This window comes from Eumetopias jubatus, unplaced genomic scaffold (genome assembly GCF_037043125.1).
Source record: "Eumetopias jubatus isolate StellerSeaLion01/CBP00866 unplaced genomic scaffold, mEumJub1_p1.0 scaffold_6, whole genome shotgun sequence".
Taxonomy (NCBI): Eukaryota; Metazoa; Chordata; class Mammalia; order Carnivora; family Otariidae; genus Eumetopias; species Eumetopias jubatus.
Window position 1 is genome coordinate 115,894,409 of NW_028274812.1, and position 20,042 is coordinate 115,914,450.

The 20,042-nt window shown below is 44.8% G+C and overlaps 2 protein-coding genes across 7 annotated transcripts in view; one reads left to right on the plus strand and one right to left on the minus strand.

The window, feature by feature from the left end:
• The window catches only part of STK38 (serine/threonine kinase 38), a 39,952-nt gene extending 34,944 nt beyond the window's left edge, over window positions 1-5,008 (plus strand). For all 3 annotated transcript variants that reach the window (XM_028120753.2, XM_028120752.2, XM_088024007.1), the window contains exons 11-14: window positions 1,054-1,177; window positions 1,380-1,475; window positions 2,443-2,537; window positions 2,999-5,008. In XM_028120753.2, coding sequence (XP_027976554.1) covers window positions 1,054-1,177; window positions 1,380-1,475; window positions 2,443-2,537; window positions 2,999-3,129 — 446 coding nt within the window. In that variant the 3' untranslated portion in view covers window positions 3,130-5,008. The remainder of the gene's footprint in view (window positions 1-1,053; window positions 1,178-1,379; window positions 1,476-2,442; window positions 2,538-2,998) is intronic.
• Window positions 5,009-8,820: 3,812 nt separating this feature from the next.
• KCTD20 (potassium channel tetramerization domain containing 20) overlaps window positions 8,821-20,042 on the minus strand; it is a 37,319-nt gene continuing 26,097 nt past the window's right edge. For 3 of the 4 annotated variants that reach the window (XM_028120516.2, XM_088024008.1, XM_088024009.1), the window contains exons 4-9: window positions 17,412-17,514; window positions 16,933-17,053; window positions 16,728-16,844; window positions 15,450-15,647; window positions 13,900-14,010; window positions 8,821-12,468 (exon numbers count right to left, since the gene is read on the minus strand). In XM_028120516.2, coding sequence (XP_027976317.1) covers window positions 12,176-12,468; window positions 13,900-14,010; window positions 15,450-15,647; window positions 16,728-16,844; window positions 16,933-17,053; window positions 17,412-17,514 — 943 coding nt within the window. In that variant the 3' untranslated portion in view covers window positions 8,821-12,175. The remainder of the gene's footprint in view (window positions 12,469-13,899; window positions 14,011-15,449; window positions 15,648-16,727; window positions 16,845-16,932; window positions 17,054-17,411; window positions 17,515-20,042) is intronic. The other variant, XM_028120519.2, reaches the window with a different exon arrangement.

Here is a 20,042-nt window from a genome sequence, read left to right on the forward strand (position 1 = left end):
GCATGCTTTCAGAGGACTTTTTCTGTGCAGCCAGGAAAGAGTCCCATATTGATAATAGACTGTTTCAGTTGGGGGTGATCGAAGCACTTTTTCCCTCTTATCTTTCAACGAGAAGTATCCTAGGTAGAAAGCTCATGGCCGTCAAATAGCCAACTGTGTCATCTGGCTTCCTGGCATCCTGTGCTTGCTTTGCCGATCGTTTACCCTGTTCTTCTTCCCCCTTTTCATCCTCTCCTAGCAGCTCTTCTGGGCTCTGGCGTTTCTTAAACATTCACTGTATGCAGAGAACTTTGGGGCGTTGCCTCACATACTCTACTTTCTTGCTCTCCCCTTCCTCTCTCTAAGCTTTCAAAGCATGGAACCCTCTGATCTCTCTCCCTCTTATTTGGATGGTGTGTCTGTGTATTTAGGGGACACTTGGGGGGGTGGGCGGCCATATGCCCAAGAGCACTAGGAGAGAGAGTATGTCCATGGTGGTACTGAGTGCTTGAGTCTGTGGATGACTAGGATGGCTTCTGGCTGCACTGTCTTCGGGAACATTGGATGGATGCCTGTGGAGGCGGATGTGATCTGTGTGGAGGGCATGCGGAGTAATATGGTCTGAGAGTATTTATCCCCTTGTCTGTAGTTCTCAAAAAGAGGCACGATGGTCACCTTTAAAACCTATGCTTTTTTCTTGTTCAACTTGTTTGCACTTTACCCATATATAAGGATATTCCTAGAACAGTCATTTCTCAGTGATGTTGTTTCATCCTTTCATTTCTTCTTTGGGCACAGGGATTTCCCATGTGCAACGCTGTGTATGTCCTCCTTTCTTTTCCCAGCTTCCGTTATTAGCTGCTTCCCTTGTGGTACCAGAAGCACAAATTCACCTTGGGCTTGGGAGTTTGGGGGGAAAATGAAAAATTAGTTTAGATGTTTTCTGGAATGAGTGGAAGTCATGGAGGAAGTTATGGAGGGTTAAAGATGGATAGAATCATATTAAGGAGAATGCTCTCAGTCAGATTCAAAGTTTTGGGGTGTAAAAGCTCCGAAGTTCCTTTTTTATTACAGGCTACCCACCTTTCTGTTCTGAGACCCCTCAAGAGACATATAAGAAGGTGATGAACTGGAAAGAAACTTTGACTTTTCCTCCAGAAGTTCCTATCTCTGAGAAAGCCAAGGATCTAATTTTGAGGTATTAGTCAGAGAACATTTCCCCCACCTCCCACCCAGGTTTTTTGACATGAGTGAATTCATTTTTTTTTTTTTAACTTATTTACCTGGGTCTGTCCCTTGCTCTCTCCCATTTCTCTCTTTAAAAAAAGCGGGGAGGTTATTCCTTCTCTTTTTCCAAAGAGACTATTTGAGGTATGCTGAAAGGCCTCTGTGTTTTCCAGATTCTGCTGTGAGTGGGAACATAGAATTGGAGCCCCTGGAGTTGAGGAAATCAAAAGTAATTCTTTTTTTGAAGGCGTTGACTGGGAACATATCAGGTATATCCATATAAAAACTTTCAGGATTATTTCAGAAAGGCTGTAATTTGCTTAATAGTAATTTAGAAGCACCATTATTGGCAAGCCAGGTAAGGGAAGAGGGCTTCTTGGAGATTCAGGGTCTTTTCTAGATTTTCCTTCGTGGTGAGGATGGGAGTGGGGGCTTCCCGTCAGCCATGTGCCAGGGGATATGGTGAAGCCAGCAGTCATTTCCTAAGTGAAGTGACATTTGGCTTCCATGGTGAAGGGAGCACCTAAGAAGCGTGTTGCCCTTGCTCTTACCTAGAACACACCAGCTTCTGCAGTGTTGGTAGCCACCAGCAGGGCTGTCCCTGGCCACAGGGCGCTCAAGTCCAAAGGACTGAGTGGAAGTGGGAGGGGCATGGAGAGGGAGACTGGAGCTGGCCACGGCGGGGCCGTGGAGGGCTGTGGAGTGCGGCCAGTAGCCGCCCTTCTTACTTGGCATTCGGCAGTTGCCAAACAGAAACAGAAGGCGAAGACCTTGTCCTCTCTTCCATATTTGTGTTTCGATTTGCATTATTCTCAGTTTTACCTTTGGCTCCTTTTTGCCGTATTTTTAGCTTTCTCTTGGTTAGCCCCTCTGGTAGAAGGGCAGTGCCCTGCCCAAGGAGGGGGGCAGTGTGGGCATCCAGAGGGTTAGTTCCCCTTTTACAGACAGGGCAGACCCTGAGGGCAGTGCATTAACTTCGGATTTTAGTTTTTCTCATTATTTTTGTCTTTCTTCCCAGCTATGGATCATTGTTAGTTCTGTTTTCTCATTTTGTTTGGATGTGGCCAGGTGGCGTGGTTGCTCAGTGTCAGAAGCTTTTCAGAGAAAACACCTGCTGCCTGCCTGTGGATAGTCTTCCCCGTGTCAGGCCAGGGGGCTTTGTGGAGAAAGACGTAATTAGCTGTGATCCACGTGATTACTAACCGTAGTAATTTTTGGCATGTCTGTTCTTGGCAGAGAGAGACCTGCTGCAATATCTATTGAAATCAAAAGCATTGATGATACCTCAAACTTCGATGAGTTTCCAGAATCTGATATTCTTAAGCCAACAGGTAACATCACCAACAGTGCCTCCTGTTGCACGATAAGCACATTATTTCCCCCCAGTCTGGGGCTTGTGTTTATAGGTCAGCTAGAGGAACTTTAGTTCTTCCAGTTCTTTGTAAGTGTTTTTCCAGCGCTAATGCTGGGGAGCAGTGACACCCTGTTGAATGGAGAATGCTTAGCTGCTAGATGGGGTGGGGAAATCACAAAGGTTTGTTCTTTTGTTTTTATTTATTAAAGGTTAGGTAACCTGAAATGACAGAAATGGGGAAATAAAACTTTAAAAGTATTTGTGAGAAGTAGGAGGTTCAAAGAACATAGACAAGCAAATGTAGAAGATTTGCAGAGTGAAAAACAATTTTTCCCAAATAAAAACTGTGGTATCTTCTTCCGAATGTCATGTCCTCAGTACTGAGTAGTCCCTCGGGGTAAGGCAGTGAATCAACTCTCACATCTATTTTTTTCCCAGTGGCTACAAGTAATCACCCTGAGACTGACTACAAGAACAAAGACTGGGTCTTCATCAATTACACATACAAGCGCTTTGAGGGCCTGACAGCTCGGGGGGCAATACCTTCCTACATGAAAGCAGCCAAATAGTATCCTTGAAACAGAATCCTCAGTGGAGCAGGAGTTCTTGGTACAACATCACGGTTTTCCTCTCACACACTCTTTTGAAAGAGTTTCCAAGAAGTTTATGGAACCCGCCAGTGTGTCATGGTAAACTGCTGAAATGTGACAGTAAGTGGATTCTCTTCCATAATGCGTTGGAAACCTGTAGAACAAAGACAGCCATTTCTACTACATCAGCCATAAACAGGTGTACTGCTTGGTGAGAAGCCTCATGAGCCGATTTGATAGAGGTTTTAAAAAACTTGTTTTCCTAAGTTCATCAGAATGAAGGAGAAAAACAGCCATCATCAAACATTATTGAGATTGTAACATAGACTTATTGAATATCAGCCAATTTCTGTGATTTTGTGACAGACATGCTTTCTGCCAAGCCCACCCAGTATTTCTTTTTCCTTTACAGCTAAAATTTCCATAGTACTAAGGAAATAAAGCAATAATGAAAGCCTCAGCAACCAGCATTCTGGCTGAAGGAAATGATCCACCATCCTCTGAGTGGGTGGTGATGGTAGTTTCTCCCCATACCTCGGCCTCAGGCGAGTGGCTCTTGATAGCCTCCATTCATGGTGCACTTTATTTATGGTACTAGGATAAAGACCCTTAATCCATTGATTTCTCTCCTCCTGCCTGTCTGAAACACTCATGCTGCTTTTCTGAGTGTTGATGGGGGATACTAGCGTGATCCATTGTCGCTCTCAGAAGAACCAAGCCACTGGGCTTTGCCAAGGACTCCCAGATCATGTGGAAAACCCTTACCGTCTCTTCACGGCTGTATTAGAAAATCCCTAAGACGGATGTTGTCGCGGACCAGCAATAGCCACAAGTGCTGCCAGCAGGAACTCGCTCTGTTCCTGGGAACACAGCAGGGAGAGTCCAGGCCGAGGCAGCAGGCCTGGAACCCCCTTGGCTGAGGTGCTGCCCCTGCTCGGTCTCCAGAACCTCCTTGGAAGTGAAGGAACCGGCCCAGTACGAAGTGCGGAGCCAGCCTACAAATCCCTGTGAAGTTCACTCCTAAGTCCTTGGTGCAACTGTGTTTTGTCTTCTCTCTCTCGGTCTTTGTGTTTGTCCTCTCCAGTTTAAGTAACCATTTTGCCTTGGAATCATGATTACAGATTTTTCCTTTGCAGAGGCCTTCCTGGGGGATGCTCCTCTCCACCCTAAAGGGTAGCCTGCAGCTTGAGCTGAGCAGGCCTCTCTGCTGTGGCACTCATGAGAGACCCTCGGAATTTTAGCACAAAGTGCCTTTTCTTTCACAGCTGCCACCACCTTAAGAGGAATTTTGCTGCATCAGAAAAATGTGGAGGCTCCATAGTAATGCATTATTTTAAAGTTTTTGAGAACTCTGAAAGCATCATTTTCACCTCTGTGGTGATTTTGCCTGTTGCAAAGCGTCATGGCCAAGCTGCAGCTGGGAGTCTGCTTTCTACCAGTCTTGAGGTTAAGATCACCTTGAAAAGTATGTCCTGGCTTAGCTATTCACAAACGAAAAATGGGATATCAGAGTTACAGGAGTAAATGAAACTGCTTTGGGTTTTAATGTCTTAGAGGAAGAAAAAAAATATTAGGGAAGTATTAACTTTGGACGAAGGTAATGTTTGCCCCTTAATCTTTCATTCACGGTCTGCTAGTGAAAGGAAGTAAATGAGATTCTTTTGTGTAACTCTGTAGTTTCATTGTATTACCAAATAGTTGAGGTTTTGACCCCCAGGTGTTTTGCAAGTATGTGTGGTAAGCACGGTAAAGAGTTCACAGGAGTGGTGATAGTCTGTGTGTGGGGAGTGGCAGGGGATGATTTGTTTTAGGGGAAAATGCCCACATTTTAAACTTCTGAATAAACTGTGTGAAAACAGTGTGAATCTGATGTGTTTTAAAGCAAACGTGGGGGCGCCTGGGTGGCTCAGTTGGTTAAGCATCTGCCTTTGGCTCAGGTCATGATCTCGGGGTCCTGGGTTAGAGCCCCGCATTGGGAATCCCTGCTCAGCGGGGAGTCTGCTTCTCTCCCCCCTCCCCCCTCCTCCCCCCCCCCACTTGTGCTCTCTCTCTCAAATAAAATGTTTTAAAAAAATTAAATGTGGCTTGTAACTGAAAGGGGCCAGATTGCTGGTGGCTTCTTTTAACCCAATTGCAGACCATTGGAACACTTCATCACCATATTTAGGCAATGTGCTTTTCTGTCTTAGGGAGACTGGGGCCTGCTTTTTTCCTTGAGAACGAGCCTTCTGGGTTAGTTTGTATAAAGAGACCATCTTCTGTTGGCCACTTGCATGTGTTCTTCCCACCTGGCTCAGGGTTGCGGGGCAGTGGGATCTCCCCTGCAGTGAGGCCAAGGGGACACCTGCTGACAATTGCTGTGGACATTTGTACAGCTGTTTACCCAGCCTGGTGTTGACCAGGAACCTCACAGGCTCCTGGGATGGGACTTCTGCTGAACCCTCCAGGTCCACCAGACCAGGAGTCCTGTGGGGTCCCCTCATTAGTACCCTCTCTGGGCTAGGGAAAGGAGCCTCAAAAAGAAGCAAGAAGAGCAAAGACCATCCAGGATCAGAAATGCAGGCGGGAGGAGGAAGCTGAATGCAGCCAGAATGGGTGTTGTCTTTGCAGAACTTAGGGTTTCAAGAAACATGTTGAGAACCATTGGTTTGGTGTTGGTCCTCCTCAGATAGTTCTGCTTCCTGCTCTCTTAGAGGGAGTTAGGAGATAGGACTTGAACCGTACTGCCTACTGAAGTGAAACTAAATACTGATGTCATCCAGTCTCCTCTTGATTCAGGGGTGCATCACGATTTTCTTCAGTACTTTTTTTTTTTTAATTTTTTCAAAGTACGCTCCACACCCAACATGGGGCTTGAACTCACAACCCTGAGATCAAGTGTCACATGCTCTACTGACTGAGCCAGCCAGGCGCCTAGTACCTGTTTCTTTTTAGAATTACTTTTTCAAAAGTAAGCTACGGATGAGTTCCTTTGGGATTAATATTCAGGCTCTGAATAGCAGGTTGCAATTTTAAAACTCATCTATATGGCATAATAGGAATCCTCTGCCATCAACTGCTAATGCTTTTTCTCTTAATTGGTTCCTTGGAAGGCATATTTGGGTTTCACTCTCTCCTGTTTGTAACCCCAAATGGTAGTTTTTCTTGAACTCAGAGGGTTCAGTGAATGGTATTTTCCTTTGCTAGGTAGTATACATTTCCCTGGAATGATCTGTGAAAGCCAACACTGACGTAAAAACCACCGCCACGATGCTCTTTCAGGCACACTTTCAGAGAGCATCTTGCCCAAATCACACTGAAGTGTCCATCATAATACAGAGCACAGTACTGGGCACTCTGGGATGCACTGGGGAGCCTGCCGTGGTCCTGAACTGCAGAGCAGGTGGAGAATTCCCATCAAGTGGCTCAACAGCACACAGCACTAGCTGTGAAGTTCTTAACGGTGTACCAGTACTGTTAAGCTGGCCTAGAGGTGTTACAGAAGCTGAGGGAAGCTTCTGGGAGAGGTTTCTTAGTTGCAGTGACTTGCAGAGGTGATATAGCCCGGGATTTTGGAGGCTGGTAGGTTTGGTCTTGTGCTGCGGCCGAGGCGTGGGAGTTGTTCCTTTGGGAGGAACACTCTGTGGTCACGTTTGTTACTTCATTTCCCTCTCCCACTTCACCTCATCCAATTTCTGTCCCTTGTGTGAAACATGTATTCATTATTCCGGGTATAAAACATACTAGTATTCATTTTTATCGTCATTCCTCTGGTCACGGGTGTCCTGACTGCCATGGCCAGTGCATCCCAGAGTGCCCAGCACTGTGCTCTGTATATGATGGACACTTCAGTGTGATTTGGGCAAGATGCTCTCTGAAAGTGTGCCTGAAAGAGCATCGTGGTGGTGGTTTTTAAGTCAGTGTTGGCTTTCACAGATCATTCCGGGGAAATGGATACTACCTATACTTCAGCCCTCATCGTTTTTGTTTTTTAAAGATTTTATTTGAGAGAGAAGAGACAGCAGGGGGAGAAGCAGGCTCCCCGCTCAGCGGGGCTCAATCCCAGGACCCTGGGATCATGACCTGAGCCGAAGGCAGACACTTAACCGACTGAGCCACCCAGGCGCCCCCTTTCAGCCCTCACCTTACTTGATCAACCTGCTGCACGCATACTGTTAAAACAAAACGAAAACTCTATTCTCACTTGACTTCCTTCTTGGTTCCCTTGCCACCACTTAAATGCTGGTGATCATTCGAGCAATGCCTTTGCCCTCTTTTTACTCATGTGATCTCGGTGATCTCCCCAACACAGTGACTTCAGCTACCATTTTTTGTGGTGAGGTCCTCAAAGTGACCAACCTCCCAGCTTCATCCCTAGAACTCTAGATCCCGCATAGCCAAGTGCCTGCTAGATACCGCCGAAGGCCTCATTCAGGCTCAAACACCGTCCGAACGGAGCTCCTCTTGCTTCCCATTGCCTGACTCTTGCCTACTCAGCTGTCCAGCCAGAAACTTCTTACCCAGCTCCCATCGGTAAACACGCAGAACTCTGGGGCACGGCCATCCATCCTACCAGTGCCTTTGTTTCTTGAAGCATCTACTGCAGTGACCCCTTAGCTGACCTCTTTTGTCCCTGGTCCTTCCCCTTTCAAGTCCACTGCCTTCCCTGCTGCCGAAGAAATTCAAGCCTCAGGTCTGACATGTCATTCTCCTGCATAAAACTCTCTTGGGTTCCCAATGGTTTCTAAAAATGAGACCAGACACCTTTGTCTGAGGTAGAAGGGTCCTTCCTTACTCTGGTTTCATCTCTGTATCACCCCACCTTCCCTGATAATCATTTCACCTTTGCATCTTTGCTCATATAGTTGAGTTGGCCTGGAATACCTCCTCCCTGCATATTCGTGGATCCAAAACAACTAGTATTCATTCTTTACAACTTGGTTCATGGATCACTTCTAGAATCCTCTTGTGAACTCTCCTCATGGTAAAAACTGACTACTCCATCCTTTTGGGTTTCCTGAGTGACCTGGACTGTTCATAGATCTCTTTTCCCTGCAAGTATAAAAACCCCTTGGAGAGGAACTGTGTCCCGGTCATGGTGTCCCTGTGGTCATGCAGTGCTTGGCACAGAGTATACTCAGCAGGCCATCTCTTCAGAGTGTGTCCGTAACCTCTGTGCTGATAAAGGCAGGCCTGCTGGGAAGGTGCTGGCCTTGAAGTTGGATCACCAATAAGCTCCCGGGCTAAGTGAGCTGGAACTCAGGAGGCACCTGACTAGAGTTGGGCCAAATCAGAGAGATCAGAGGAGCCAGAAGCTTTACAGCAGTGTTTCCAGGGGACCTGCCTTTCATTCCTGCCATGGCTCCTCGTTTTAAACCAGAACATAAAAGTCGGTGAGTCTTCTTATCTTCCAAACTTATATTTGGCTTTGTGGGGTCCTACTTGGTTGGACTTGAGGATTCAGGTCTTGAATGTAAATTAGCCAGGAACTCAAGAAGGCAGACTATTAGGGTTCTGGAACCTGTGAGTTACAGATAGTAGGGTGGGAAGGGCACACGCAGGCTCAAAAGTGATCCTGTGGCCCCGCAGGAAAGGAAGAGGCTCTGTTCCAGGCAATCAATGTGCTGCTGCTTTGGGTCCCTTTTAACATCTTGACTTCCAGTTTTATTTTCTGCTAAAAAAAACCATGGATGCAAATGATAATATTTTATTATAGAAAAAGCATCCCAATTAAAGGATTTCGTAAACACTGGTAGGTGAACAAGTGCAACTTTAAAAGTAAATACAAAGTAAAGAGGCAAAAATCTACAAGCATTTTGCCTTTAAGAGAAAATGTAATGTTCTCCTGCAGAGGTGATCCCACCCAGAGCACGGAATGTGGCTCCATCTCCCCCAGGGAAGGCATCAGGTTTGCTTTCTGAACTTGTATGCGCATTTTAACAATTTCAAAATAATGGCAAGAAGTGGCACTGGATAAATTACTAAAACCCCTTGATTCTTAACTTTCTGTTGACACTCGATAAAAAAAAGACTCCATATCACACTTTGACAATTGAGTTAAAGCCTGTGCTGATTGTTTTCTGCAAATATTTCCATCCTTCCTGGGCTTATTCCATAGTATTTTCATAGACCTGTATACATTAGATGACATACTGGTTTCTTGGAATTTAGCTATTAATAATTTAGCTAGTAATAGTGGCTATTACATATTATGCAGTAAATGTACTTTCTAGCTTCCTTACCATTTTTGCTAACATCTTTTCAATACTTTTCCTCCACTTTGGAGAAACCATGATCATCTTACCAGACACATGTTAACACTCTGCCCACTCTCCAGCTCAATGCCAAATGTTTCCCAGTCAGCGATACATGATAATGATGCATTCACAAACTCAGATTCTAAATCTCAAATTCAGGTTCCTCTTGGCTTGCGGAGCTACCTCTGACTAAGACCGTCTGAGCGAAACATCTTCCTCTGAAGATGGCTCTGTATAAACAGCCTGGCTTACTTATTTAGGCACTTAGAAGAAAAAAAAAAAAACCCACCAAACCTGAGTTCCACCTTTATTAGAAATCTCTCTTGCCACCTGGCCAGTAACAGACTCTGAAGGGAATGACTGCAACCCAGCCCCTGTCCCTGTGGAGACTCAGCAGTCCTGCCATCATGGAATGGCTTGGTCCTGGGGAAGGGGAGCTCAGAAACTGCAGTGATGCTGAGCTCCAGCTCCAGGCTGGGAGGGTGGTGGGTGCAGAAGAAACCCCCCTCTTCACCAGAAGGGACCTGTGGGCCCCACTTTTCCCTTCGTCTCCACCATCCAGTGACACTGGCAGATTAACCTGTACGGTTTCCAGCTCACTCACCCCATGGGTTGGGACCAAAAGCACATTAACCCAATTGGGGGGCGGGGGAGAGAGATACTTCTTGAAAGCCCGAGGAAATTAATCATTTACATAGAATAGAGTGCTAAGTCCATGCCATACTTTCATACTTGGCTTTTTACCTAAGCAAGGACTAATTGGTTTTAGAGGGTTAGCTGCAGCATGTTCACACTTAGACGTTCATACAGAAGATGGAGAACAGACGTTATACTTACTAGACTAACACAGTTCATTCAGATTTCCTTTGTGATGGCATGGGAGGAAGTCAATTGAGAAGCAGAAAAGCAGCACCATTAAACGATTATCTGGGTTGGTCAACTACCAGCGGGTATGAATGAAATACTGGCATGGTCAAAGCCAAACCTGACCTCAAATAGGAGTCAAGGAGCTTCACAGACATAAAAGTACCCTCTGGCTACAAAAAAACCTTCACCCTAAACTTTAACCATCAGCCTTACAATTTGGATGCTAGTGGTAGTCAGAAGAATTCTCTAAGTGGGAGATGGCTCAGTTTAACCCCTTACTACTACTGTTTTCTGAGTAATGAACGGAGTATTGATTTCCACTGTGATGCTGGTCACATGCACAGAGAACACACTTAAGAACATTCTTGTTCTTCAAGCCTGGAAAGAACAGCTTTCAACACCCATCTGACTTTACCCTTGGAGGACTACAACTAGGGCAGTCAAAATGGAGTCACCTAGCTTGCTCTATGGTATCTTACGGGAATGGAATTTAAGAAAACTAGTCATGCTTCCTTAAAGAACTTGAAGGAAACTATGTACCTCTGAAATCTGTGATGGGTAAAGGCTCTGGGTAGGTGATTAGAATGCCAACTTTATCATAAAATGGGAGATTATCCCCAGACACTTAACATCTGGCTCTAGACTCTAAATTTAGTTCTGCTGTTAATAGCCATGAGGACACGAGGGAAAATGGTTCAGTACTGGGAGGAGTGGTCTGGGTTCACACACAACATGCATTATTAACACAGAGCCAACAAGTTCAAACAAAATTACTAGGCCTAATACCCCTCAATTCATCTATCCTTTGGGGATGACAGTAGTATGGTTTTCTAACCCAGTGATAGGCTACTTCAAAAACAAATATCCTGATATCCAAAAAAAATTCCATAGTATGAAAAGAATATACAAAGAAAAATCCTGCACTGGGACAAAGCCGGGGCAGGTGACATTTCCCCACCCAGCTTTACCCCAAATGCCCCCTTCCCTGGAGCTCTTCGAAGTCTTTCTATTGAGAAACAAAGCACTTGTGAGAAATTTCTGCCTGTCTATTAAAAGCCTTTCAGCCATATCATCTAAGGTTTCCCAGCCACACTCACAGCAATGTGCTGCCTAGGGTGAAGACCTATGGCTTCACACCAGATTCCAAGCCAGGATAATCAAAGTGGCCTGATCTGGACAGGTTCTTCTACTTGAGTTGTACATTTCATTCCAAATGATTTCTTTAGGCTCAAAAACCTTGAACCTAAAAAGGTTTCATAAATGTTGTTACATTATTATTGGACTTCAGTCGGATCTGTGCGGTTTTGAACTATTCATTGCATTAATGAAAAAACTGAATTTAAACTCTTAAGAAATCTCCTTTTGGACGTTTTGAAGAGAGCCTAGTTCTTCCCAGATGCAGGTCTGGGCACAGAGGCTACCAGGAATGGCATCTTCACTGAACCCTAATGAGAATCCCATTAGCGCCTGCTTGTGGAAGCTAGAGATTGTCTTTTTTTAAGGTTTGGTCCCTTTGCTCTGCTACGTAATTTGCCTGGTATAAAACTAACAAACGAAAAAGCCAAGGACAAAGTATCAAGGATGAGAGGACTGCTTTGATGAATATGAGCCAATGGGAGTCGACTTCCTTTCCTACTTTTTGCAGTTATGCAAAGACTCTGTAAACGGCACCAGATCCAAAATTTTCAAGTTACCAGGGCTGCTGCAAAGCTGGTAGCTTATGTGCCAGTGAGTGCTTTTTTATCCCCTGCCGGAGGCACAGACTTTTCAGTAATGAAAGGGACACACGCTAATTGTAGGAGAAAGGGAAAGGATGGAGAAGCAGGTCTCCTGATACTCGGGGAGACAAACCAAGGGGAGGACTGGCTGTGGGCATCGCAGACAGAGAAGGGCTCTGAAGAGACACGGGTCCACAGCTGGCCCTAATCCTGAAAGTCGTTAGATGCCATCTGAGAAAGTGGGGCATTCAGCCGGTCGAGTTCATCCACCTGGGGTGGGTGGTGCATGACTATCTCCTGGTCCTCTAAGACATCTTCTCCTGCAGCTACCAGATTAGTGAGGGATTTGCTTCGGACACACTGGAAATCCACATGGCGGCTCTTCCCTTCTTCCTTTTCCCAGGACATCTGGATAAAGGGGCGCTGCACATAGTTATAGATTACTTCAGACCGGCCACCGGGTCTTCTCTTAATTTTTTCTTTACAGGTAGGGTAACCTAAAACAGAAAAAGGCCATTCTCATGACTCCAGGAAAGCGCCCACTCTAGATTCCACACTTTCTCTCTTCTAACCACATTAATTTCCTCCCACATTCAAAGGCTGGGGAAATGACCCCTGACCATGCCCTGCCACTCCCACCCACCTACGCGCTCACCTCCCACCTATCCAGGTTAGTAGGTCTTGTCCCTGGAAGGGAAGTAACAAAAATTCTCTCTCTTCTAATGGCAGGGCGGGGACAGCCTCTTAGTAATTCCAGAGGCCTGTACTTACTGGCAACAATGCCACAGAACAGAAATCCTGCTAGGCCATGGTGAATTCCAGTCTCTAATTCTAGTGCTTATCTCATACTGTAGGAGAAGTGGTTAAGAAAGTGTGTAATGTGTAGCCTAAAGAAAAAAAAACAGGGAAGTTGCCTGAAATATCTGAAAGGCTATCACATGGAAATGGGAGAAATCTTAGAGTAGCTTCAGAGGCTAGAACTAGAAGGAAGACTGAAGAGAGAGTAAGTTATCTACTAGATATATGGACGAATGTTCTAATGGTAGGACAGTCTGATGGGGAATGGAGTAATCCTTGTCACCCTGTTCCTGGGGTTTCCAGTGACAAAGGAGGGACACAGTGGAAACAGGTTTAATAGACCTCAAAAATCTCTTCCCACCTGAAATTCCAACCTAAGTCAGACGCAATGAAGATTGATGGGTTCTGCAGGCAAGACCGAGATAGCAAGCACAGCAAAACTCAAGAGTCAAAGACTCATGGAGGGGAGACCAGGATGGCTTCAGCATTCTCGAAGAATCAGTGTCTAAGACCGTTCTATGGAGACCACAGGTTGGGAGCCATTTGCTCAAGATCACTTCAAACCATTCTATCAATACACACAGACATTCCTCAAAGGTATGTAGTGGAATTAAATCAAATTTTGAGTCTCCAAGCTCTAATTTTCAGAAGGACTATTATACTTCAGATATATAATGGGCCTATATATAGATATATATCTATACAGATATATATAGGATCCCAAAAAGATCTTCACAGATCCCAAAAAGATCTTCACCAAGACTGGGTTGGTGGAATGACTCTCCCACTTGGTGAGCCCACGGGCCCTGCTCCACAACCACCACCACCCCCCCCCTCCGCCCCCGTGTCTTTAGCCCTCACTGCTTTGTCCCGAAGCAGTACACCGGCACTTATTCCTGCAGCTGCTTTAATTTAAGTAAGCATTTATGACTGGAAATAAAATGAAAAGGAAATACAAGGATTAAAAAAAACAAAACCAGGAATCCCTCACACGGGTAGGAATGTAGTTTTCATGTGTGCCTATTCTCTCTGTCCTCTGGAAGCCGGGTTTTAAGGACACAAGCTGGGCCCATAGATAAGACCTACTCCATGAGCCATGCAAGCTGAATACTAATGGGGATATTTATTACCTTCAATTCCAATGCGAATATTTTTCAGGCCTCGCTCCTTTAACACTGTTTTAGCGACATCACGATTCTCAATATATTTGAAGAATCTATAGAGCTTGGAGCTATAAAGAACTGGAAAAAGAAAAATTGAGTTAATCATGGAGTAAAGACTTCTAAAAGAGGAGGGAGATGAGCTAACAGAATCAGACTGATGAAAGGTATACCTGACCCTGATGCCAAAAAAGAAAAAAAAAAAAAGATCCAGTTGGATCACAGATTAAATGTTAAGTAATAGATCAAACATAAGAAAGAAACCACATGAGAAATTTTTATAGTCTCAGGGTGGGGAGGACCTTTTGGGTACAACATAAAACCCAGAAGCCATAATATAAAAACTGACACATTCAACTACTTAAAAATACAACATCTCTGCTTAGCTAAAACCACTGTAACAAAGCTAAAAACAAAAACAAAAAACCAAAAGTCAACTGGGAAAAATACCTGCAACTCACATTACAAAGGGCTAATTTCCTTAATATATATAGAAAGAGTGGTCAGAAATAGAGAGCCTTCACAAATCACTAAGTAAAAGACAATCCGATTCTGTAATGGGCAAAAGGCACAAATAAAGCTACAGAAAAGGAAATTAAAAGGCTCTTAAAAATAAAAAAGATGGTGAGTGTTGATCATGAAATGAGAAATGCAAATGAAAACATAAATGCGATGCTATTTTTTACCTATCAGTGTGACAAAGATAAAAGTTTAGTAAAACACTGTTTTGGTGAGGGTGTGGAAAACAAACCTGCCACATATTGTTTTGTGAGTGTAATATAGGAGGAGAATTCGGCAACATTTATCAAAATTATAAAGGAACAAAGCTTTGGCACAGAAATTCCATTTCTAGGAATATTATTCTATAGAGATACACGTGTGAAAAAGACTCCATTTAAAAGGCTATTTATTGCAGCATCATTCACAATTTATAGTTTAAGTGTCCAACAACAGGGCTAGTTAATTCCGTCCTGGCACGGTCGTGCAGTGGAACACTAGACAGCCATTAAAAAGATCGCGGAAGCTTTTTATGTAAGACACGGTGTTAAACAGTCTGTAGACTATGGAAGCATTTGAAAAAAAGGAAAAACCATGGATGTAATTGCTTATGTATGTGCACTGAATACGTCTGAAGGATATAAAAGAAGCTGAGGAGGAAAACCGGGTGGATGAGGCAGGGATGGGATCAAGACTCTTCAATGTATATCCATCCTTTTGTACCTTCTGAATCGGTACATTCACTAAAAGTGGAACCAGTGGAGAGGAGAGTGACGCCACCATTAAATGGCCTCAGTCTGGCCTCTGTCTCACCCCAGTATCCGACACCAGGGGCAGCAGCAGGTGTGACAATGTGACACACTCAGCAGAGACCTCAGCCCTGCATCCCGTGCCCTGATCGTCCAGGTGAGCGTGCGCCTCGCCAGCTCAACAGTGACATTCACGCCGCTTCCGGGATCTAACCGCTACTGTGGGCAGCACGTCTGGTGCGGAAAGCGTCTGCACCACGCGGGGGCTCCTACTTTGGGAATACTCCTCCCCCATGGGGGGGGGGTGGTCTTCATCCCAGTCCACGGAGTCCTCATCCGCCAGCACAACGATGTGGCACTCTCGCTCCCCTTTCTTGGCACAGCCCACCATGATGGGCAAGATCAGTTCTTCGAGGTAGTGGTCAAACTGCTTGTGAGCACCGTCGTTGGACAGTTCATGCAGCAAAGCACCTGGGGAGAGAAGCCGTAGGTGAGCAACCCCCCGGCCGAATGCAGATATTACTGGAGAGGAAAAGACTATGAGGTGATGGCCGTTACCACTGAGAAGTTCCAGAGAGGTGGCCCATAAAGGCAGAAAATGGTTTCTTGCTCCGAGGCGCTAATTAAGCTGATTTTGTTAGATATGTTGCACGTTTTACCACTCCTTAACTTCCTCATGTTTTTTATTTTATTATCGAGAGGGAGGGAGGGGGGGAGGGACAGAGGGAGACAGAGAGAGCATCCCAAGCAGGTTCCATGCCCAGCGTGGAGCCGATGTGGGGCTCGATCCCATGACCCCGAAATCATGACCTGAACAGGAACCAAGTCAGATGCTTAACCAACTGAGCCACCCAGGTGCCCCCTTCATGTTTAATAATCCCTGAGCATTTTGACCAACTGAGGTTTTGTTAGCTATACAATGTCAAACCACACACATTAATTCTACAAGAGAAAGAACCATCATTTGTAGTACCTCTTCTGAAGATGCTCTGGACCCCAATTTCGTGGAGTTATGGTACCACAGAAGAGGGATCATCTGAAGTTTGAGGACACCAAGGGACTTGCTCTAAGTGTGCGCTAGACCCAGTAGAGAAACCACAAGTCTAGAGAACTTCATGGAATATGCAGGGAAACGTATCGTGAACCTCAAAGAATAATTTTTTAAATAATTTCAGGAAGCCTAGGTGTTAATAAGAGAATGGTGTTTGTAGTCAATCAGCTCTAATCCCAGCTTTTTAGAGCTTTGAACAAGTCAATTTCTCAGTCTTCTCATTTGTTAAAGGGGGTTATCACCTGACTTGCTAGGGCTCACACTGTTGCAAGAATTAAGCAAGTTCATATCTAGAAAGCCCTTAGTAAACACAAAGTTAATAATAACGGTAAAAATGATTCTAAGAACCACCCAGCCAATTTACGCTGTTTGACTCTATGAGGGAAGGCTCACTCATGTCCAAGAATCAGTATCCTTATTTATTAGTTGAGACACCAAGGTCCCAAGAGGGTAAGCGATTAGCTCGGTGCCTCACTGGACAAGCTAGATTCAGAACCCACCGTGCATTCTCTTTGGTTTATTCCACTTCCTCACAGTGCTGTGAAGCCGGAGAGGGAATAGGTTAGTATCACGTCTCTGCTTCTGCAAATGATTTTCAGCCCACACTTGAAACTCTTCTTTAGTGATTAAAAAAAAAATCAGTCGATTCCAAGCAAACTCAAAGTTCAGCTGCTCAAATGCAGGTAATAGGTATCTGTAACTTACTCAGATCTTGACATCGGATAGTGTTGAAGTCAAAGTTAATGCAGAGATAATCGCATGTATCTCTAAGGTCTGGAATAGAGATGCCATCAGGACAATTGATGATACCAGTTTTGTAATAATCCTGTAAATGGATTAAAAAGAAGAAATGTAGGCAAAGAACCAAGATGAAAAGTGACCTCTTCAACCCCCTATCCATTCCTGGTTCTGTTAAAATGGTAGCTTACTAGAACTATCACCAAGTTGGCTGACTTGTCAGCTGGCAAAGCAGCTCCTGGCTCTCCTGGCATGCTTAGTCACACCTTGAGAGCTGACTGAGCTCACACAAACAAGAAGTACTTCAAAGTTATAGGAACAGAAAGTAAGAGGGAAAGGGAACTGGGAACCAGAGACCCTAAAGTCAGTAACAGTTCGATGGAACTCCTGAGGCTTCTGCCTATGCCTGCCCCTGGGGAAAAGGATGCAACAAGGCTCCTACACACCAGCACTGTTCGAAATACAGTTGCACTGATTCCTTCAGCAATCTCATATTCTCCCTTCTCGTTGGGCCGAGTGAAGTTGTACTCTCTTCCTGGTCCAAACATTCTGAAAGACATCAGGCAACAATGTTAATCTTTTCCAGTCCAGCGGGATTCTTCACGCATGAGGACTGCTCCCCTTTCCACCTCATTCTGGAAGACTCCATTCCATGTTCTCATAGTATAAACTGAAAACACAGCAGTGGGACCCAACCCCTAAGCAGCAGCTCCCTCCAGACAGAAAAGGTGGTAGTGATTGCTTACAGCGTTTGAGAGCAAGGAGAAATGAAGCAGCAAGTCCTCAAGGATCACGGGTGGTAAGCTTCTGTCACAGCAAATGAAGTAAAGCAGCATCTGCAGAGTTGGCCCTTGGAAAATCTCTGGCACGTGTGAGGGTTGCCTCTCACGCCCTCCCCACTGCCCAGGGATATGCCGGCAGCTCAGGAAGACCGTGCATCTCCTGCTCCTGACCCTTCCCGGTCCTTTCCCTCCTCCTTACTTATCTAGCGTGTCAGTCCTCAGTTCTGAGTTTTGCTTTTCAACATCTAATGTGATAGATGCATCTATACTGGTGGGTGCAGATGTTACTGTTCTCCCTTTCCTGGTACATTTTAATGCTGGAGCTCTGGGGAAAATGCCCTTCTTCAATCCAAGGAGTAACTCTAATGCCAGGAACTTCAGGTCAAGTAGACAGGGATGGGAGGTATTAGGCTTCTCAGTGGTTTGACATAGTTTAGAGAGGCAAGCCTGCTCTGTGCATGAACTCAGAGGTCAGGAGGGCACAGGGAGATCTTGCTTTTCCTTACTCACCTTCTCCCATCCTTCCTTCCTCCCTCTCAGATCCCCTCCAGTAACACTGGCCCCTTGACTTCCACCACTCCTGTTGCACGTCTGAGCTGTGGAATGGGAAACCAGTGTGAGGGATGGGGCAGGCAGTCAGGATCTTCAGCCAGCCGGATTTAAGTTCCCAATGACGCCTCACTGTCATTTCCTTTCTTAACCTGCTGGGAAGCCCTGCTGTTCAATGTTAAAACTGTTATCCTCCACCCTAAATTGGCTGCTTTTCAAAGGTCTGAAAAAGATTCCAAATCACATACTTTCCAAACCACTAACACCATATATAAGAAATCCATCCTGATAAAAGTGTCTTCAAAGAATGCTGACATTTTTCTGGAATGTTCTGGTTAAAGTCTAGCCAAGACAGTTATGAATCAAAATAGTGAACAACATGCCATGTAATGCCACCCCCTCCAACCCCTTAACTATCATCAGCAAGACCTAAGCTCAGAGTTATTTATCTGGTAGTGGTATGGATTAACATTAATCCATTTGCAATCTTTCGGCTTGTCCCCCTTGTGACTAGTGGCCCACATTTTTTAGCTCACTGCCTAGGCTTACCAACACTGTATGTAACCTCAGGACAGTGCAAACCTAAGTAACTCTCAGAACTGATAACCTCAGCTGATAAACCACCTAGATAAAGAATCAGACGCTCTTGCCATGGGACAACTCATTCCTAGATTCAAAGAAAGAGGGTCACCCAAGAATTAACAGAAAATGCTTGCCTTTCTTCTCGTGATCACTGTCAGAGGCAATCTACCTCAAAGAGCCAGTCAGCACCGAGGGAACACTGTTTTGGGGTGTGGGTGTGGTGGGGGGGGCAGTGGTAGAAACACCAAGACTAAGGACAGGAAGTCAAGTCTGATAAAATGTAGGGCCAGTCTGGAAAATGTTTTGATGTTCTAGTTTAGTCTTAATTCAGATGTTTGAGAAATATACAGGTTTCTTTATAGTTAAAAATGGTTCATCATGAATCTGCATGTGTATGTTCAAATATAAATATATTTGAATAGCTGGATTCCATTTAGCCTAAAATTCAACAAATGAGTGTGGTCCATTCTGATTTCTAATGAAATCTAACCTCCTGAGTGAGGTTAGATCTTTAAGATCTACTTCCAAGTAGATGAAAATCCTCAAAAGCCAAATGTCTATGTGTATATACACATACGTCATCATCATTATTATTATTATTTTTACTCTTATCCCAATTTGCTCTTCCTCATGTTAAGGTCTATGGTTGGCCAGAAGGAGAACCTCCTAATTCCCAGTCCAGGCTCCAAGAACACTTTCTGGCCAGTGCTCCTCCTTGGCAGGCTCTTCCATTTCCTAAACTCTACCCCTAAAATGCTGGAGGCAGGAGATGAGGAGAAGAGGGTAAGACTGTGGTCTTCAATGAAGCAGCACAGAGAATGGAACATGAAGAAAAGAGAGAGCAGTCATGACACAGTACAACAGCCAGATAGAAAGATTCAGTTTTGGAAAACTTGAATAGAGATGGAGGCATCAGAAAATGACAGCCTGACACCTGCTGCCAAGCAGAGCGGGCAACGGACAGCAGCCAAAAGGCTTTCCTGTAAAACAGTTTTGCTGTTGTGTCATGTGGAACACGTGTCTAATTCTATTTTTTATTAAAAGACAAAAGAAAAAAAACCCCACAACTCAGATCTTCCCTTAACCCTGTCTTTGACCTATGGAGCTCAGACAAGATTACTTCTGTGAGGGTGTACGAATTATGGCTAAGAGAGATGAGGTGTG